This window comes from Rhyacophila brunnea, unplaced genomic scaffold, assembly GCF_057557595.1.
Source record: "Rhyacophila brunnea isolate RB1 unplaced genomic scaffold, BYU_Rbru_1.0 scaffold_20, whole genome shotgun sequence".
Classification (NCBI taxonomy): Eukaryota; Metazoa; Arthropoda; class Insecta; order Trichoptera; family Rhyacophilidae; genus Rhyacophila; species Rhyacophila brunnea.
Window position 1 is genome coordinate 4,504,037 of NW_028232860.1, and position 22,613 is coordinate 4,526,649.

A 22,613-nucleotide genomic window follows, 5' to 3' on the forward strand; every position below is an offset into this window, starting at 1 on the left:
ACAAGAGCTCCATTTTGACCAACGCTGAGCATGTCCCCCCTTAATAAAAAAAACATAGAAAATTGAGAAGACTTCAGATCCTTGTGTTATGTGGTTATCTCAGTAACAGGAGTGGTAGGTAGATCAATTAAAGGCTTTTGAAGATTAACTTATAATTTTATTCGTTTCGAAAGAGCACAAGTACAAATTATAAAATACTGGAATTCAGAGTCAAGAGTTCAGAGGATGTTTGAAATGAATACCTATAAAAATTAATGGGCGTTGATAATAGGGTTACATGGTTTATATTATAAAATAATACACTAGGTACTTGTAATTAGGGTATGCTATATCGTACCACCTCAATATATTTAAAACTAGCCAACATTTTTTAAGACTAGTAACATTCAGCAAAGCGCAACCAAGTTCATAGTAAAGTAAAGTTGACTTGTCATGTTTGATTTATGTTTAATGCACGCATGCGTTTGTTATTGAGTATTTCGATTTTTTGCATTCTTCGTCTAGCTTTTTCGGATCTTGCGTGCGTTGCACGTGATTTCGTGGGTGAAGGTAAGTCTTTTAGTTTTTTCTCAAACAAGGTTTTGCTAACATGTTAATACAGTTTAATATTGAGTCACCGTAAAAATGTTTTAAATTATATAGGTTATGTTTTGGTAAGATTAATTTCACAAAACTCAGAGTTGGATAAATCGTATCACCCATGATTTGGTAAGTCGTACCGGTACGATTTATCTAACTGCAAGAAATCATTAGTTGTTTTGTGATAAACTGTTTTCATGTTATCATTTCAGATGACATCGACAAGAAAATACTACCAATGGTATTTTGCCAATTATGGTCAAAGATATTTTATTTTTCTGTTTAAAAATTTGAAATGTTGAACCTAGGTACGATTTACCGAACTTGTGGTACGATTTATCCTACCAGTTCATCAAATCGTACCGAAAGCCTTTTTTTAAACTTGATATTTTAATATGTTGCAGTTATTAAAAAAGTTTTTTTTAATAAAATATTATCTGTAATTTGATAATCTTTCATTTAAATCCTCTTTCATCTTCCAGACTCTTTTCAATCGATAAATAAAGGGAGTTAAGTACGAAGTGGTACGAAATAGCATACCTTCCCCTATATGTGACGCGGTAAATGATGAAGAAATGGTAATGCAAAAGTGTCTTAATTAAAAAAGTCACTTAAATTGACAACACAATTTGTAATATTAATTTTAAGTGCATTATTTATATTTGTGAGGACTACAACATGCTAATGTTTAAATTAAATCCTAGTAAAAACCTACATACCATTACATCTGACCGAAAATAGATTATAAAAATGTTTGTAACACAACGAATGTCTACAATTTCAAGCATTACTGTCAAATTAGCCGGCTCGCACATCTAAACTTGTGTCAACTGCAATACGTCGAATATGCCGATGCGACTTTGTTGTTGATATTTACAAAATACGCGTTACCTAATGACCCTCCGTTGGAATACAACATTTTTGTTTTAAAAAAAAACTGTTGGTGTGTTCTACACACAAGGCAGCTATCGATGGCTATCGACGGTAGTTTATCATTATGTATTGAGGTACAAAAATTGTTACAATAAGTTAGCCGTGTAAACTGTCAAAACTTACTATTTCGCTCTAAAAGTTAAAACTGCCAAGATAGGGGCTGTTAAAACATAGCAATTTTGACAGTTTAAAGTCTAGGGGTGCCCATCCCAAATCGTTTAATGGGCCAAAAAAAATATTACTGAGCTTAGGTGAGCCACACATATAAAAAAATAAAACAAAGAACTTATTCAAAATATTTTATTACCTTATAATTATTAATGTGACACGTCTTGTCTTTGTATATTTTTGATATCTTTTTCATATCGACTGGTAATTTAGCTGACGTGCATCGCAGTTGATTGGTCGTGTTTTCATCGAGCAACTTGCTGCGACACTTCGTTTTTAGTAGGTAAGTACATTTAATTTCGAAAAGAATGATTCGCAGCGATATATAGTCGAAAATGCTGCTGTAATGCACATTGCCAGTCGTTTTAATTTTGGTCCTTTATCTTCGAGGATATACTTTTTTTATGATAAAACTTAAGCTTATTCCCTACGGACATGCACTTTAACTCTATGCTTGATTGCAGTTAAGCCCATTTTTTTTCAATTACTAACTACTAAAAAAAAGTGAAAACTAAGCTTGTCTTGTCTGCAACGTGTTGAATATGACGATGTGACGTCATCGTTATTCAGAAAATAGACGTTATCAAATGTTTTATTCGAGCAGTCTGCGAAGGTCCATAAGATTGTTATGAACATTCGCACATTACTGTAATACAACATTTTTGTTTGAAAAAAACATCTGGAGGCACATGCTACTATTTTCACCCTACATGCCAGTACATGCAGCGTAGATATAATCCCGAAATGTCGCACTTCATCATTCATTTTGGCTCGATGAGTGACGTCTCTGTCCTCGCAGATTGACGCGGCGTGGAAGACATGGCAGCGACGGTGGAATGAATCTACCAAGGGCCGGCACACTTATATGTTTTTCCAGACATCAACTGGCGATTGGAGATAACCAAATATTTGACTCCTGACCATCACACTAGTCAATTTGTGATAAGACACTGTGGGTTCGCTGGCAAGCCATCCGACATGTCCATGCGGAGGGGAAATACAGGATGCCAACCACATCCTCTGGGAATGTCTGAGTATGTGCTCCGAACGGGAGGAGATGCTCAGGCCGGTCGAACCAGCTGTTGGGACTATCGGGCCGTCCGACTTGGTTGATACTGAGGCCAATTATCTTGCATTCAAAAACTGTGCGGCGTCTTACTGCGGGCGTAAAGATCTCTTCACATAATTTTTGCTGTCCGTATGATTAGCTTCGTTTTCTTTGTTATATATACCTACCTTAAATTCATTTTTTTTTCGTAATTTCCATGACGTGCTTTTCTCTTCCTGGCACCTTGTGTTAGAGTAAATTCTTTAATCTCAGTCAGAGCTCACTTTGAGTGTAGCAACCTCAGTCTTGGGTATTTTCTAACAGGGCATTCCCAGGCAAAATTGAAATAGATGCTTCACATCACCACTGTAGGGTCCCGTGATACGCTCGATTAAGACCGAGTGTGGTACGGGGCGGGTTTTGGTTTGGAGGGATTAACTTCAATGCCCTCGCACGGCCTTGCTATATGCACATAAGAAATATGCACGATGCACTCAGTTTTGATTTATGACTAGTATCCCAGTCGAGACGATTTTCAATGTGCGACTGGGCTTATGTGAACAGTCGATAACTTTCATTTTCTCGTGAACATTTCCTCGTTTGTCATTGCAATTGCACATGTTTTCATCAGAAGCAAAATACAAAACCACATTATTACTATGGAATAATATATATATTTTTTAGAAATAGTTTTAATACATCATTTGTTTATTTGTATCAACAGAAGATTACTTCAAAATATTCGATAACTAGGTATTCATATTTCCTACACACATAATACAATACCAAATGTTTGTTAGCTATTGTCTCATACAAAACATCTGCAAACACTGCTATCAGATTAAAAATTGTTTGGATATTTGATATCGTCAAAATTTATATGCTGATTTGCATGAGTAAAGTATTTTGACATATACACGAATTTTAACAGGTGGACATACAAGGGGGAGGGATTCGGATCCAGACTAAAGGTAAATATAGTTATCTACAGACTAAAAAAATAACCGTCGAATTTCATGCATACTTACCAACTTAACACAATTCTATGGAAAAAAAAAACTAAAAATTTCAAGGTTTTGAGGTAATAATGCCATTCGATGTAGAAATGTCTCTTTTTTATGATTCAACAATAAAAAAATCAAATATTTCTTCAATGGGTCAATAATCAAATAATTATTATTAGATTATAAATGGGAATGTCTGGGTTGATTATGAGGCACATAGCGGAAAAAGACGAAGATTGTAATTTAAAACATTTTTTTGATAATCTACCATTATTTATTTTATACTGTATTAAATTAATAAATATGTATCATTAACAAGAAAAATATTTCATAAGTCAAAGTCAATTCGTTACAGGATCCCATATTATTATTAGATATTATTTTATAGTCATATTTATTATTAAAATTTAGTTTATTAAGTTTTCTATAATAAATAAAAAGAATTTTAAGTTATAGGTACACATTAATATTTTTGTAAAAATCGATGTTTTTTAAAATAAATTAAAAAAATATTAAAACTATGAATTAGTCAAAAATCTCTTCATAAAATTATAGAAAACTTAATTAACTAAATTTTAGTAATAGATATGACCATAAAATAATATGTAATAATAAGTAATAATATGTAAATATAATGTAATTCACATTTTAAAATATTTTTTTATATTGTAAGTTTATCTTTGACGTCAGAATGAAAAGATTTTAGTGCCACACTTCCTTGACCCGAAGCGATGCTGCACATGACCGATGTAGCAACCACGCATCTTAGTGCTTAAGAGTGGGCCAAACAGCAACAAGGTCATTCATAGTTCATTCAGAGAGTAATCTCAGCATTGAAAGGACGTCATTTTAATTCAGTCTAACCTCAAAAACCTCTTACCATCGGGGATCTATTTTAAGAAACGCAATACTTATTAATTACAATTCTTGGTCGAATGAATAATCATTATTATTATTATTACCTTCAAACATAACATGTATTCTACGTAAGCTGTGCCGGCCGATGGAATACAGGGCTGTCAAAATAATAATATCAAATAGCAATAGAAAATAGCTTACTATACAGATGGAATAATTACATACTTCCAAGCGTCAAAAGTCATACAACATTCATCTAAAATAATTATGAAAAGACTAGCTGATTATGTTATGTTATTTTTGTATTGTTCTTATTTTTTTGCTTATCAAAATATTTCACATATTATCTGATGATGTGTATTTTGGATATATCGTAATACGAGGGTGGGTCAATAATTCCTTAGAAAAAAGCATTAAAACAGTTTTTATTTTTGTATTTTTTTTTTATTTCTCTACATAATCTCCTTGGAGCTCAATACACTTGGTTAGACGTTTCTCAATTTTTTTTAAACCGTCAGAAAAATAAGTTTTCGGAAGGTCCTCAAAATAAGCATTTATCCGATCGATGACTTCTTCATTTGAAAAAAAACGTTGTCCACTTAGCCATTTTTTTAAGTTTGGGAAAAGGAAAAAGTCACTGGGGGCTAAATCTGGCGAATACGGTGGGTGGTCGACCAATTCGAACTTCAATTCTTCAATTTTAGCCATTGATCGTAAACATGTGTGAACACGGGCATTATCCTGATGAAAGAGGATTTTTTTCCTGTTTAAATGAGGCCGTTTTTCTTCAATTTTGTTTTTTAGCTGGTCCAATAAAGATGCATAATAATCCCCTGTTATTGTTTTTCCTTTTTCCAAATAGTCAACGAAAATAATTCCACGTGCATCCCAAAATACAGTAGCCATAACCTTACCAGCTGATTTTACGGTTTTCGCCTTCTTTGGACATGGTTCGCCTTTCGCAATCCACTGCTTTGACTGTTCTTTCGTCTCGGGAGTATAGTGGTGTATCCATGTTTCATCTACAGTCACAAAGCGACGAAAAAATTCATCCGGATTGCGTTGCATGAGCGACAACAGGGCTTTAGAGGCCACCACCCTATTGCGTTTATTGTCGACTGTGAGCAAACGCGGCACCCATCTTGCAGAAATTTTTTTCATACCCAATTTGTCATGTAAAATAGAAATGACGTTACCTTTTGAGATCCCTGTAACCTCAATTATCTCACTCAACTTTAATCTTTGGTCACTTAACACCATATCGTGGATTTTATTGATCATTTCTGGTGTAGTCACCTCTACAGGACGTCCTGAGCGTGGTTCATCCTTTGTTGATGTACGACCACGTTTAAATTCATTTAACCAGTTATAAATAGTTGGAAGTGAAGGAGCAGATATGCCGTGAACTAAATCCAACTCATTTTTTATTTCCTTTGCTGTTAACCCTTTTATATTAAAATTTTTAATAACAGCTCTAAACTCAATTTTCTCCATTTTCCATTTTTCCATTTTCCACAAGCAAATTTTTTTTTTAAATGTACGAGAAACACACAACAACCCGACCAATCTGATTGAAACTTCGCAGCATACTGAATCGGTAGTGCCGCTGCATGAAAACAAACCGCTTACAGTACTAGTCGCGCCACCTTTCGGCTTTTCTAAGGACTTATTGACCCACCCTCGTATGTATCTGGTCTCATCAAAATTGCTATTAAGTTGATATAACATAGGAAAATCTGTAAATCATTAAAATGTTAATTTTGTTATAGTTTTTAATTAAACCGGTGCAATTACATATTAGATTTAAACACTGTTGTACTGTGTGACTTGTATAATATCAGATAGCCTCACGCGAGATGGGCAAGATAAAAAATAAAACTGTAGGATGTCGGCAGAAGAGTAAACAAAACCCAGCTCATTGGATAACCGAATGGTAAGCAACTGTATATATTATATTTTTCGGCCAAATTGCACACAATTAAAAACAATTTATCATAAAAACAAGTTAGACGTCTTCGACAGCCCTGGGTGACTGTCGGCAGTTTTTTTTGTCTTGTTCTCAGGGATCCGCTAGCTTTGAATAAAAAAAGTAATCTGTGGGTGACCACGTTAATAATCATTTTTTATAAGTATAAATTATTTCTTGCATTGGCTTTACTTACCAACAAAATACAATAATTATTGTACCTACCAATTAAAAGTAAAGTTGCGTTACTTGTTTGTAAAAGTGTCAGACTAGATTTAAACCAATTGGGTAAGTAATAAAAAGTCACTTTCTTTTTATAATAAACTATATTCCACGTTTTTTTTAAAATATGCATTAGAATTAAACAATATGTACCTATTTTTTTTAATAATTATGTGATAGGTCTTACACATTCAAAATAAATACTATTCATTAATAATGTTTTTTTGGATAGCACATGAAATAAAAATGTAGGTAGATAATATGTATTTCAACATCCTTCGTATATTTAGTTCTCGGACAATTTCAGGTTAAAACATTATTAATATATTATTAAGTTTATATCGTGGCTATCCATCATATTGGTTGCAATTACTTGCCACCAAACAGCTGATTAACAAATTGAATTTAGTAACATTCACTTATATTAGAAGATATCATTTTTTGGTCACCCCATTCTTTATTCACTTTGACAGTGTTTATGATTTAAATTTAATTAAGATAACATTATTTACTTTAGACCAAAGCATTGTCGGCGACCTTTGAATATTACCAGTAGAGCAACAATTCCGGACCACATGTAAAAAAATCATATTTTCAATTCTCAAGGGCAATTCTGTAGAGCGTCCCCTTAAAGAAAGAGTTTTAGAAAATAAAAAGAATATTAATTTGCTCTGCCGTCATTTATCTTTAATGACATGAAGTGTCCTCTGTACCTGTGTACTGAAACTCTGGCGAAACAGAGGAGTCAGGAGTTGAAAATGATGAATCTAAGGAGGGATCGGAATTATTCCGTCTTCATATGACACGACAAATTTTTCAAATGCCTTGAAGTTGGCCTTGGTTGATATTATCAAGTCGGCATGGCCAATCGGGCCCGTGTGTGGACGGACTCTGGCAAACAGCTCCGTTCGGTCGGATCCCATCAATGGGCAGTCCCAAAGGACGTGTTCAGCACCTTGATGGTCATGCCCATATGTGCATTCCGGTCCATGCTCGTTTAAATTGTAAATTATCAAAAAAAATGTCTCAAATTGCAAGCTTCGTATTTTTTCGCTAGGTGCCTCTGGTAGGTAGAGGAAATGCCTTAAACTATAAAAAACAAGGTTTTATCGTTGAAATGAGAAATTTTGCAAAAATTTCAAAAACTATTATCTTAGAACAAGGTTTGTTAGGTACAATTTGAGTTATTTCCTTATAGATCTAAAGTATCGAAGTGCTCTCTGATTCAATGGTCATTGTTTCTTCCAGTGATAGATCTCAAAGTAACGGCAGAGTCACGGCTGAACAGCGGATAGTAGTCTGATTGTCTGATGCCGGCGACAGATTCAGTTGATGGTCTTGACTCAGAGAGTCTACTATTCTCAGAGACTACTCGAGCCCTCAAAGTCTTTCGTCGATAGGCCGCGTAACCCAATGCAACAATGATTGAGCAAATTAGTATTGCAGTGAAGGACATGCCTACGGTGAAAGCCACGGGTGGAACTGAAACAGAATTTAATAAATAAAGTAGTGCGGCCAATAATTATTATTATTAGCATGCAGTGGCGAAGGGTGGAGGTAGGCTATAAAGATCTGTCATAAATAGTGCACATTAAACTTTGTCAGTCATCATATTTGTTTTCATTGAACGAAGACTACAATTTACAGATGGTGTTGGTTAGTTTTTAAAATTCAATTTAACCCTGCGAAACCAAACCATAATAGATAATAGTCAGAAAATACTTGTCTATCCATAAAATATCAGTTTTGATATTTTAATGATAGAATAATATGTTTTATCTATTGTAGTTTCGTTTAGGCACGGCTAAATGGATTAAAAAAAATAAACCAAGAACATGACGTGTAATAATATGTATTTCTAATTCAACGAAAACAAATAAGTATGAATGAAAAAGTTTGCACAATTTTATCGGATAGTCCAAAATGTACCTAGACTATTATGGCTTAGTTTAGGCAGGGTTTAATTGATTTTTAAAAAGTAACCAACACAATCTTTAGATTGTAGTATTAGTTCAATAAAAACAAATACGTATGACTAACAAAGTTTAATGTGTACCCTTCGCTACTAACATGTGATCATCCCGGTTCTAGGGTATCAATACCAAGGATTCATTTTCTCTCTAATAGTCCTTCTATTGACATGTTTAATACCTCCCGTTCATGCAATCAAGCGTACATACCGAACACAGTGTTGAAACTGAAAAAGGTCGTAACAACTTTACAGGGGCTCAAAAACGTTTTTGTGATTTTCGGTTAAAGTTAAGATTAAAAAAAATATAATCTTGAAGTGCATGATAGTTAATAATGTTGTTTTTATAAAAGTACTTAATCTTATACCAATTATTGAATTATTTAAAAAAAAAACCCAACAAAAATGATGGTTAAGTATTTTCCCACGTCAATTCCTTCATTTTTCTATCTTTTTTTAAAAATTGATATCTAAATTTAGATAATAAGTCGGCATTTGCAGCTTACATCCTTTAGACACAACATCTACTTAGTTGAGTACAACCTTATTATGCAATTCTACAATCTATAGGGCATTAGTATAATTAGGTCTAAGACAATTTGGCGCTGGGACAACTGGGCGTGACGCAATCGAATAAAATTCGAAAATAAAATAAATAGACGTTCGTGAATTATAGGTAGGCACTTAAGTAACTACTTTTTAAATATATATTTAATATTTAAATTATTATATTTGTATTAATGCTTGGTGAGAATTTAAATATGCATACGTAAATAATGATTAAATTGTGCATATTATATTTAAGTTACAACGAGAAGAGAGATATTTTATTTTTATATACCTAATGCCTCAGGCATAATATTTCTCAATCCGCAATAAAAACATTATGTTAAGAGTAAAATGAATTAAAATTACTAAGTAGTAGATATGAAAATTCCTCGTCTACTTTTTGTATAAAATCGTAGCGAACGTACTTATATATTTATTTCATTCGACAGTGCGGCGCCCGATTGTCCTGGCGCCCAGTTCTCTCATTCTCGTGTAATTAGTGTTATTAGGGTAAACGCATAGTGGTATTAGATTATTAGAACAATAATAATAGTACTTAATTCGAATTTTTGGCTGAAAATGGACGACAACTTATTAATGGACCGGCGATTGGGAAAGACTGCTTTGAGGTGTAAATACTAACCAGGTTTGGCTAACGTGATAGTGACCATGTCTTCTTGTGACCAAGAGTCGAAGGTGACCGCACAGGTCCAGTCACCGACATCTTCAGATTTGATGTCTTTGATTCTTATTCCGCATTCACCACTGTTTAGCCCCATTCCCCAGTAAGACAATCTGTATTTATCAAAAAAAGTCGAATTTATCACCAATGATAATTTAATTATTTCATTGTTTATATCGCCGCGCTAAAATTCACGATTATTGTTGTTGTTGTAAATGACATTAGCTGCATCAAAAAAAAAATGTTAAGAATTCGGAGAATAACGTCCGGTCTGTGACCGCAATACCACATTCGTTATTATTATCTTGCTGGAGAGACTTAGAATGCAGTCCTTTTATTTTTAATTTAAAATTCGGTAGGTCACCTACGTATATATTATATTATTATTTATTTTCGGCTATATTAAACGAACGAATACTCATTCATCAATAATTAAATTTACAAACACACTGTCGACTGAGAATTCGACCATTTTCACGAAACCTACTCTAAAATAGCTGTGATTTTACGTTATTTTACCCAATTTTATGTAGTGTATGTAGTGTTCGATGCGTGGGTTATCACTTCGATATGTCGTAGGTTATGGTGTTGAGGATGATGATGAAAAAGTCGAAGATGTATAATGCAGGAGCGAATTTTATTAAGCGTAAGGGTTGGTACAATGGTATATTACAGCAATTATGTTACAATACTAAACTTATGATAGGTACGGATTCGAGGTCCGCATCTCGGTACAATCAGATGTTGGGCGAAGCGATATAGAGACTGCGATGGTAACAGACTGGGAACGTATATTCGAGTGACATTTTGATAAATCAGTATTCGTAATTTAAACAGTCAAAAGTAAAACCTCAACATTATATTCTAGTACATAATTATATTGAACGAGTCAGCGGCTTAAATACGAGTAGCTGTGAATTTTATTTATTATTACAGTCATAATATAATATGATACTATGGGAATGGATTAGACTAATTTTCCATTGCAATATCGTATTTAATATCGCCAATCAATCTGTTGACACAGGTAATGAGTTTTTTTACCGGCATATGAGTCGCTGGGAATTTATTATTGCTGTTGAATAATTTGATACATTAAAAATAGATATTTGATCAATAATATACTGACAGCTACATATTGTATTGCAAATAGTCAGGACTTTTTATATTTTCGTTTTTATTGAAGTTATACGTCTTTAGGCGCGTTTGGAAAATCAGATCAGAGTGTATTTTTGGCGTGTGATATGTAACACATAATTTATTTTTTCACACAAAAAACACTCGATTGGATTCGAACCAACAATTCGCGACCCGAGAACTACAGGGTTCTAAGTGGACAACTGCAGCAAAAAAGTTATGGGCTGTTGAAGTTTTGAACGCTTGTATTTTGTAAATTGTGAATGTTTTCAATTATTTTTTTGATTGAATATATCAATGATGGTACTGCTATGGTGTACCTGTCAAAAAAACTACGTTAAAACTAGTTTTTAATAGCTAATTTTACATGTCATAAATTCAGTTAGAACCATGTCCACCTGAAACTCAAACAAATCGCCTTTACTACAAGGTTCTAACTGAAATTTGTATGGAAATCCTAGTGATTCAGGATACATAGTTTCACTATTCATCTAAAAATAAATAAAATTCTTGAAAGTTATCGAATATAATATTTTTTTCCGGAGAAAATGTATGGAAATTGTTGGGAAAATGGGAAATTCGGAAAAACTTAAATATTTTTTTCTATTTTGTGTTTATTACCATTTTAAAATGAAAAATATGTTGAAAATATAATATAAAATACAAAACTATTGTTGATGCAACAAGCCCAATGTTGATGGTTCAATTTCAACTGGCCTGTTCTCTTAATTTTTTATACACGATTGTTGTTACTAATGGCTGAGGGAATGTTGTGTAAAAATCTTCTATTAAATAATTATTCGCCTCAGTTTTAGAATAAACTTCAAGCCAAGAAGAGGCATATCTTTCAGATCCATCATTACATCATAATATCATAATGATATTGTATAATTAATATACTCAATCTCTAGGAAATTCTCAGGAATATGGATTGTATAATACATATCCATTTCTTCACCTCATCTACTGAGATTTGAGACATCTCAAACATTTATATCACTGTAAGTGGGTCTATTCTATACTAATCGACCGATAAAGTGATAAAGTGATAAATATTACAAAACTTAGGATAGGTTTATATCAAAGTATGTATAAAGTGTAACAATTGCAATATGTTGGTTATAATTGTTGCAATAAGTGCTACATTTTTACAGCAGCAAGAGAGGTGCTGTTAAACCTACCCTAAGTTTGATAATATTTATCACTTTATCACTTTAGCGGTCGATAAGTATAGAATAGATCCACAGATTAAACCTGAAACATAAAGTCAATGAATGCAATACTATTAATATTTAGACATTATTATTAACAAAAGGTCGAAGAATAAAATGTACAATGTTCGTTCGACATTCAAATTATGAAAACAATTAATTATGTAAATTATAATTAACGGTTTGTGAATATGTAACTGTAACGGCGTTTGTAACAAAATTTAAAAAAATTAAGATAATATAATTGAAGCTTACTTACGTTTCATAATATTATAATTCATCTAGAAGTAAGTTCACAATTTACTGTTGATATCAAATATCACGAAACATTTTTTTGAGGTTATGTATCTCGAAGCTATAGTAGTTTATGTAAATACTCGTGGTTTATATAGTTAAAGACACTGCATGAAGTCGTAATAATAAATTGAAAATTAAAACCATTTTAACAGCTTTAAATGTTTCCACAACCGCGAAATGTCAAATCACATAGAACTTTGTAGAACGACGGATCTTTTTAGATTATGATATAACTCTGTAGTATCCCAGATATTGTGTAAAGTGCACATAGAACTCGGTAGTATTGGGGTTTAATGAAAAAATATAAGAAATATCGACTTCATATTAATATATTATGTAGATAATGTGACTTGGAAGACTTCCTCATCATTACTTTAGTTTGGCCAAAAATCGACACTTAGAACCTTGTAGTTCTCGGGTCGCGAATTGTTCGGTTAAAAGCCGAACGCACTACCATTACGTCACAGAATGGTACCTCAATCGTGACGATTATAGAGTATAATATTATAGTTTAGAATTGTTCCGTTGCTAGGCAGCGAATTTATTATTGTCGACCATTTGCAATTCCTTACGTAAACAAACTGTTAAACGTCATAGTGGCAGTTGTTACTTTAAAAATAAAAACAACGATAAATAATTATATAATCTAGTAATATAAGTTAAAGTGTATATAAATAAACCAACGGCGTTCCAATAAGCGGTACTTTTTCTTGAGTGTATAATTTAACAATATAATTAAGAGCTAGTCGAAGAATCTATGTTATCACAAGTTTTGTTTTTGTTTTGTTACGCCAAAGAAGTATAACTTCTAACGCGCGTACATAAGTAAACACACCGATTTTTTAAAATTAAAATGACGATTTTTTTCTAATGAAGTGGCTACACGAATTTGTGTCTACTTTACTTTCTTCCGACCATGTCCGATCCTAATAAGATCATATTATTACGGGCCTATAGGAGGTTTGTATTAACAGATACTGTTTTTTTTTTACGAGAAATGGATGTCAGCCACTTGCTCAACCTATTAGGTCCATACCCTGACTCATACACAAATTGAAAAACAATATTATGTGTACCTACTTGCCAGACCCAGAATTCGAACCTGGGACCCATAACGCTCTAGTCATATATGTCAACAGAGAACCTAGCGGCAAAATTTTCGCGGAAGGGATTTCAAGTTATACACACTTATATTTTTATAAAAATTGATGTTTTTTAAAATGAATAGGTATATAAAAAATAATAAAACCATGAATTAGACACAAATTTAAACGTCAAAAAAATTGAAAACTTAATAAACGAAATTTTAATAATAAATATCACCATACAATATAATGTAAGAATAAGATGTGACCCTACAACAAATTCAAATTTTTAGAATTGTAAGTTTATCTTTGAATTAAAAAAAAATGTACATAATAAAATTAACACAGTTGAAATTGTAAATTATCAAAAAAAATCTCAAATTGCAAGCTTCGTATTTTTCCGCTAGGTTCTCTGTTGGCATCGCTTATACGTCCTTGCTAACAGCTTGTCTAATACATAGTAAATATTACTCTCACAAGAAAGAAGAAATAAAATAAAATGGCTATGTAAAAATGAATTAACTTTATACGATATTCAATTAGGTACAAAGGAGGAAATTATTTTTTTAACAGAAGTATCTGCAGATTCCTTTGAATTTTGAATACAATTCGTTATGTTCGCGGGATTGCTTATTACTTGTAGCTACTACATTTCTTTCAGGTTATAAATGTGTGTTTGCCATCGGCGAGTGCGCACAGTGCCTGTTGAAAATATTATAATGTTATAGTGAAAAACTAAAATCAATTAAAATTTAAATTCATATTCCATCTACGTAGCCTCGGTCGCTGGTTTTAATTTTTTAATAATACAAACAATCAAGTTAAAGAATGACAGCATTAGAGTGTAGAAGTCACTGCCAACTTCAAGTTGGACTTATCTGTTATATTGTGTTAGTTATGATTTTTTTTATTGTTCTGAGTTATGACTGTTTAACTATTACACCCACGATGGCCGCGTGGCTTAAGGCTATACCTCAGTTGAGGCACGGTCTAAAAAGATCGTGGCTAGGCGATGCGCGGATTGCGAGTCGCGGGTGCAAATGACGCATGCCGAACGAAATATAATTTGTCATATAAATCCAACATGCGTCCATTTAATGTTCTGTTTATTCAAAAAACAAAAAACATTTTCTTTCTTAACTTTCTTCTTTAAACACTACGGTGCATGGTTGCAGCATCAGTCCCGTGCGGCTCCGTCTCGGGACGGAATGAACACTTAAAATCACTTCTTTCAGACACGTTTAAGGCGTCATAGAAAGCGGCCGTGCATATCCACGGTTGTGCATATATGACGGGTGGTGGTGGGCACTTTAACGTATGTTCTATTAGTATCAATAATAATATATTCATTGACATGTTTTCTTTTTCAAGTAAATGGGTAACGTTTTAGTCATCTTTACACAATTTAAGAATTAATACCCCCGTCGCCATCACAAAACAAATTGACGTGTTCCCAGCTCGACGTTCTCTCCCCGAATGCCAGCAAGTCCAAAATTTCGTCGCGCCTATAATTGAAAATTATTTGCCGTTTCACTGATGTATCGTCTTAAGGGCCGGTCTATAGTGTCGAGGGCCCCAGGTTCGAATCCTGGGTCTGGCAAGTACACAAATTGTTTTTCAATTAGTGTATGAGTCAGAGTATGGACCTAATAGGTTGAGAAAGTGGGTGACATTCATTTTTCGTAAAAATAAAATCTGTTAATACAAACCTCTACTCTGTGGAGGCCCATATGATCCTATTAGGATCGGACATGGTCAAAAGAAAAAAAGAAAAAGAACTATTAGCTAGGTACATATTATAATATTATATCAGTGGTGAAGGGTGAAGGTAGGCTGTTAAGATCCGACCTAAATAGTGCTCATTAAAGTACTTTGTCAGTCACACGTATTAATTGTTTTCATAAGACTAAAACGTGTAGATAGTATTAAATTGATTAGTTTTTTTTTTAAATTCAATTATTAAACTCTACCTAATCCAATAAATCATAGTAGATAATAGTAAAAAAATATTCGTTTATCTATAAATATCTAAAATTATGCCATTAAGCAATACATAATTTTAGATATTTTTATAGATGGATGATTTTTTTTAAACAATTATGGTTTGGTTAGGCAGGCTTAATGAAATTTAAAAAAACAAACCTAAACCATATTATGTAATATGCATCCATTATTAAACGAATAAATATGACAGAAAAAGTGTGCACTATTTTTGTCGGATCACTCATAGCATACCTGAACTATTATGGTTTGTTTTTATTTAATAAAACGCAATTTTTTATGGTACTTATTCCACTTTTAATTAATATATTAGGACCGGTTTCGTCCGCCTCAGTGGGACATTTTCAACTGTCAGTGGGACATTTTCAGTGGGACAGTTGAAAATGTCCCACTGAGGCGGACGAAACCGGTACTAATATATTAATTAAAAGTGGAATAAGTACTATAAAAAATTGCGTTTTATTAAATAAAAACAACACTACAATGCAGTTCCACCATGAATTGACAGTTAACAAAATAAAAGATATTATGGTTTGGTTTAGGCAGGGTTAAATTGAATTTCAAAATAGCCAGCACCATCTGCAATTTGAATTCTTAGTTCAATGAAAAAAAATAAGTAAGACTGAAAAATGGGAGTGTGAACTATTTATGTCGAATCTTAGCAGCCTATCTCCACCCCTCGCTACTGCTATATAATATCTACTTTTTTTTCAGTAAGCGGAGTAGAAAAAAAATACAATTTATACATTACTAGTGAGTACCCGGCATATTGTGTTGCAATGCCACTCTTTGTTTTAATTCTGTTTGTTGAAGTGCTTTTGGATTACTACACAATATTTTTTGTTTTTCCGTCTGGTGCGTACATGAATAAATCAGAAGGTTTTCCAACATATCAGCAGGCCACATACAGTTGTCCATGTGATGAAAGCATGGATTTTCCAAATTTGGTATAAGAACGCATACGAATAGAAGTAGATAGAATAGAAGAAGATGATGATGGTTGTACTAATTCAGAAACCTTTGCGGGCATGCGCACAACAACTGATCAAAATTTCATCGCAATCGGATGAATGGTATAGGAACGCATACGGGACAGACAGACAGACTGACAGACAGACAGACTGATAGACAGACAGACAGACAGACATTCATTTTTACAATAAGTTGACAAAGTTTTATCGCAATCGGATGAACGGTATGGCATCGCATAAAATACGAACAAACACACAAACACACAAACAAACAAACAAATATTGATTTTTATACATATTAGATAATTATAGGTTATTGATTGCATACCTGGCATCAGAAGAAATATTTGGCTTAAAGGCGTATCCTTTTCCAGTAGGAGATATGAAACGACAGTATTTTAAAGGTTTTTCTTCCACAGACCGGCAAAGCAGGAAAGCGCCCTCTCCCCAGCCTGGTGTCAACAGACGTTGAGGACTGTACAAGGCTTCTGTCACCACCGTTACCTGTAAATTTATTTAACTAGTATTCAGCGCCGTATTTACACTTGAAGGCTTCAACGTAATTTTAATTCTTTTTGAAATCAAAATACATCAAAAACCTATCATTTTTAACATTTCAGACTCATGTTAAAACAAGTCACCTTAGTCGATTTTTGTAAATAAATAGTGTTTTACAAATCATTTTTAATTTTATTATTTTTCTTCTTCTAGATCGTTCCCTCATAGATGATGTCACCAGACGAAAAAACCCCTGGCCCGCAGTTTCAAATCACAAATCCGCAACCTAATCAAACGCCTTCGAATTAGGGTTCACCACCCCTGATTTACGAAATAACATCATCACGGCACATTTCAACAGCGGCAAAAAGGGCGAGTACCTAAGCCCAGCTACTAGGAAATGGTAACTTGCCGGGAGACAAACAAAAATTTACCGTAAGTTGTTTCATCCCTCTGCCCCTCCCTCCTGTCTCACCACCCATAGGTTCGTGGCAGATAAAGGAGACAGTGGAGATTGTGCGGTGAAAGCAAAAGGAGCCGTGTGCCACGGGCTGCGCGCTCGGCATAGCCGGGCGGTGTTCTTCCACGCGAAAAATACCGCGCTTTTCTCGACGTTGTAAATCAGTGAATCTCTTTTCCCATTATCGTGTTAATAATAATTCGTGCGACCACCCTCAAACGGATCACGTGCCCGATAAAGTGTTTCGGTGTTGATCCCAGCGATACGCCTAAATATATTAACCCGCATCAGTGTTTGCTTCGAATAAATTAAAAGTGTTGCGGCAATGGCCAGTAATAATAACGTGTCTTCTCTGTTGTAATCTACAATGTAATCTATGATATAATACCCGTCAATGTATTTCTAACCTGTATAATTTAGTGTAAATAAATCTAGTCTGCGCAGGCTGTTAAATCAAAAATATGTGTTATCCATAATTATAATCATATCCCGTAATGACGTCACACATCCCTCAATCGAAGTGGTACTTGTGAAGAACCTGCCAGTCTACATGTGAGTTCTCCACCCATTCTTCTCGGTATCAATGAGGATTGTGAATAACCTGAACTGTTGTCATTACGAATCAGTACCCCTCACGGCCATCTTCATCTCTCAGAGCAAAGTGCCAGTAAGCTCAATAGTAAAGTTGTCAGTTCGAAGATCTCAAGGACAGGTAACATCAAACGCATAGGTACAGCACAATTTTGGATTATACTAAGCCTTTATTTTGTAGAAGATTTGATTAGTTTTGGATACAGTGTATTTTGAATCGTAACTTCCATAGTTATTAGAGACGATGTCTATGTTAGTATTTTTACTTTTGAAATGTTTTTAGATTATGTATTTAAATTTATAGGTATATCTCAAGAAGGTAGACTATATTTATAATCGCCTAGTGCCTTTGTAGTGGAAGGAGCTAAGGGAGGCCTTCGACTAGTAGTACATCGATCCCGACTGATGATGATGGAATCTTCACTCTTCACCACTGGCCACTGGCTAATGAATACCGGCGCCAACAGCGCATTTCGAAGGCATCAAGTATTACCTTCCACTAACACTAATGTTGGTACAAGTATCACTTTCATGGCAATTTAAATTCCTCGATCCTTACATATTATATAGTTTAGTGTTAAGATGTATTTGACATAATTGTATTCTAAAGGCTTTTATTATACTTACCCATATATTTTTTCGACTACGAAAATACCAAAATAATACTTGCATCAGTGTAAGATAGGACATCTTCTGTACCATCATTTGATGATAGGCCACACGTCCATCTTCCAGCGTCATCCGATGTGATATTCTTAAACAAAAAATGTTTTAGGAATGATTATTACAATCCACTATATAGGTACAATAGTTACTTAAAGCAAACTAACAGTGAAAAAAGGTGTACAAGTAAAGGATATAAATTAGTACATTTAGCCTATATAGACCACTATTTATAAAACTTGTAATATCCTAGGTTTCTAGTATCGTGGGGTTGGTGCCAAAAGTTGGTTAGTCGATAATTGAGGTATTTGGAGTTATCAACGGATTATGTGTCTTTATATAAATGTGTATGCTATAAAAAAATCAAGGTCATCCGATATAATAATTATAGAACATGCACATAAAGCACAAATAAATTAGCATTACCTATGCTTGATTTTAGAGCAAATGTCAAACTTCAAATTGCAATTACTCCGTAAAATGATTTCGAGACTTACCAACTTTTGGCCGTAACCCCAGTACCTTGGATACCTCAAGAGTATCAAAAGTACCCATAACAACAACTACAAAACCTCTTCTTCTATTTATATTCTTATTCGCTGTCTTAGTAACTGATACTCAGTTGAACGATATTCGCCTGATTTATCATTCAAGCACCAATTTTAGCCACCGTTTTTAGCAGAGGGTCCCTAGGGTCTAAATGTTTTTAATCCCAGGGGACAGATAATATAATTTGGTGTCAAACAATAGTATTTGAGGTTGTTTGGGCAATAAACATCATTTTGTTGCTAATTTAGATTGACTTAGTTAGGCGGGGCTTGGCTGTAAATCCACTGATAGTACCTATCCATACAGTCTCAAGTATTCTTCTGAATACTCTCCACCATGTGACCGTACTTCAACTGATGTGATACCCAAATAATACACTAAATCTAAACCCTACTTCAAAATACCGCTTGGTTTGGCCATTTATATTTGCATTCCATCCTTATTTCCCGACCCACATCCATATCCCTTGGTATTGTCACAAGACCAGGCAAGTGCGGAGTTACGGTCATAATTCGAGAGTAAATGCAAGAGACATTCAGTCAAATCGACACAGCTGACGCGTTCGGGTTTCTTATAACTTTCCGTCGCTTAGTGACTGACTCAATAATACATTACAATAATGATTCAGTAGTAGTTCGTCAGCGTGATATAGTGGGACCGTTGGATACTTCTGAATACCTGCCAAGCCGTGATACCGTCTCTCATCCTCTTCAATCATACAAATCATCATCATTCATCAACCTCACTATCATCCATAAGCTGTGTACCGTTAAGTGCCGCGCACCGAGTGACCCAAAACAAACAATACCGCGCAAGTGACAGTGCAGCCAGACCACGGAGACATCATAAATTATCATAAAGGTCAGTTTCTGGTAGTCTGTAATATCGCCCCCATCCCTAGATCCGAACTCCACATCATCCTTCAAATTATAAAGTCCACTGCGAAAAGCACCACCACTGCTACTGCCAAATGCTACAATGCTGTGAGACTTTGTGCTGGTTAAATATCTGTAGCTCAAGAGCTGACTTACTTTTGCGGTTAGTAGACAGACACCAACTCGCAACAGGCGTTCGATTGTAAACCCTTCAGACTTGAGGAATTCTCCATTAGGACGCCGGACATAGCAGTAGGCTGCCAACCATGGCACTTCACAGCGGATACGGAGAGACAATCCTGACTGTACCATTGCTGAACTGGCAGACTTTAAGGCAGGCGCAGGCGATGGCGATATATCTGTACCACAACAAAAGTGTTATACTATATTATGATAAATGTATTTGTTAAGAGCATACTTCAGTGAAACGGCAAATATTTTTCAACTATAGGTGCGACGAAATTTTGGACTGGCTGCCAATCGGAGAGCGAAAGTCGAGCTGTGAACACGTCAATTTGTTTTGTGATGGCGTCGGGGGAATTAATTCTTAAATCGTGTAAAGATGACAAAAAAACGTTACCCATTTACTTGAAAAGGAAAACATGTCAATGAATATATTATTATTATTACAAATAGAACAATAAACATAACACTAAATGGACGCATGTTGTATTTTTATGACAAATTATGTTTTGTTCTGCACGCGTCGTTTGCACAATCTTCGCATTGCGCAGTCACGATCGTTTTAGACCATGCCCCAGCTGAAGTATAGCCTTAAGAATATAATCCAACCAAACAATTTTTTAATTTAATTTATTTTTAATTAATATTATTTTTTAACATATTGTGGACATTATAAATTATATGTTAAAGACGTTCACAACATGACGTCATAAAACATTATTATAAAGAATAAAAAAATGTAATAAAGGCAATAAAAATGAAAATATAAAAAGACAACATAATATAAACATACAAAAGCAGTGAAAATACAATTATACATCTATATAAATCGAAGTTCAAAAAAGTACACCGAGTTTTCTAAGGAGACCCTATTTTAAGAATTTATAAAATAGCGTCCACCCAAACTCACCTCAAGCAAATGGAATATATCAACATCCGAAGCAATTTGGGTGAACATAGTTATTGCCCTCTCAATTAGCATTACTAGTGGCAGGTTGGATCTGCACCTTGGGAGAATAAGCAACTGATGCTCTCTATTTCTAAGATATCAGTTATCAGGGACACACAGGTCAACACTGCCCAGAATGGCACAGTTCTCATTTATACCTCGTATAAGTCGAAAAAAATACGTTGCTAAATAAAGCAAAAGTTACCACAACGTTGCCAGTGGCTATTACCACTGATGTTTAGTTACAAATAGGGGCGGCTCTACTTTAAGGGTTCGTAGGGACCACCCCCACATCGTTATCATATGAAAAATACACGTTAGATATTTTTATCGTTGTCATAATATACCTAGGTACTTAATTACATGATTAAAAGAACTGTTTAATTTATTTTATCTATCTAAGCCCGTCGCAATTTTATAAAGATAATTATTATTATTATACAAATAAATAAAGCAATGAATGTAAATTATCTAATGTAAATAATGATGATTACGGGGTATTAAAATAATTAATTAAATTATATACAATAGGGGCCACCTATATACATATTAAGAAAGCTATGGTGTCTATTTTTCGCTGACCGGGGTGAGATCACTCAGTCCCATCCCGTCGCCGCAGTACAAAATTTGTTCCAGAAAGGATATATTGAAGTTAAACTCCCTCCACCAAACCCGCCCCGTACCACCCTCGGTCTTAATCGAGAGTATCACGGGACCCATCAATTGGTGATGTGAAGCATCTAAGAATTGGCCTGGGAGTGTCCTGGGAGAAGATGCCCAAGACTTAGATTGCTACGCTCAAAGTGAGCTCTGACTGAGTTTACTGAGTTTACTCTAATGCAAAGTGCCAGGTAGAGAAAAAGCACATGGAAATTACTAAAAAGAAAATGAACCTACTTGTTTATTAAATTAAAGAACGAAGCTAATCATACAGGCAGCAAAATTTATGTGAAGAGATCTTCACGCCCGTAGTAAGTTCACGCCCGTAGTAACTTCACGCCCGTAGTAACTTCACGCCCGTAGTCAAAAAGGATGTGAATGCATTACCGTTAGTATATCTACGCATACTGGGGAGCAAATCAAATGACCCATAGGTGAGTAAAAACGCTTGTGTATGCCGCTGTTCAAAACTGATAATATTAGATAGTAAAGACTAACAATAATT

The 22,613-nt window shown here is 34.2% G+C and overlaps 1 protein-coding gene across 1 annotated transcript in view; it reads right to left on the bottom strand.

Moving 5' to 3' along the window:
• Positions 1-6,872: 6,872 nt before the first annotated feature.
• Positions 6,873-22,613, bottom strand: part of LOC147071110 (uncharacterized) — a 40,171-nt gene continuing 24,430 nt past the window's right edge. Inside the window, exons 8-12 of the mRNA XM_085948528.1 lie at positions 20,473-20,675; positions 20,120-20,149; positions 17,009-17,184; positions 9,940-10,091; positions 6,873-8,260 (exon numbers count right to left, since the gene is read on the bottom strand). Coding sequence (XP_085804654.1) covers positions 8,004-8,260; positions 9,940-10,091; positions 17,009-17,184; positions 20,120-20,149; positions 20,473-20,675 — 818 coding nt within the window. The 3' untranslated portion in view covers positions 6,873-8,003. The remainder of the gene's footprint in view (positions 8,261-9,939; positions 10,092-17,008; positions 17,185-20,119; positions 20,150-20,472; positions 20,676-22,613) is intronic.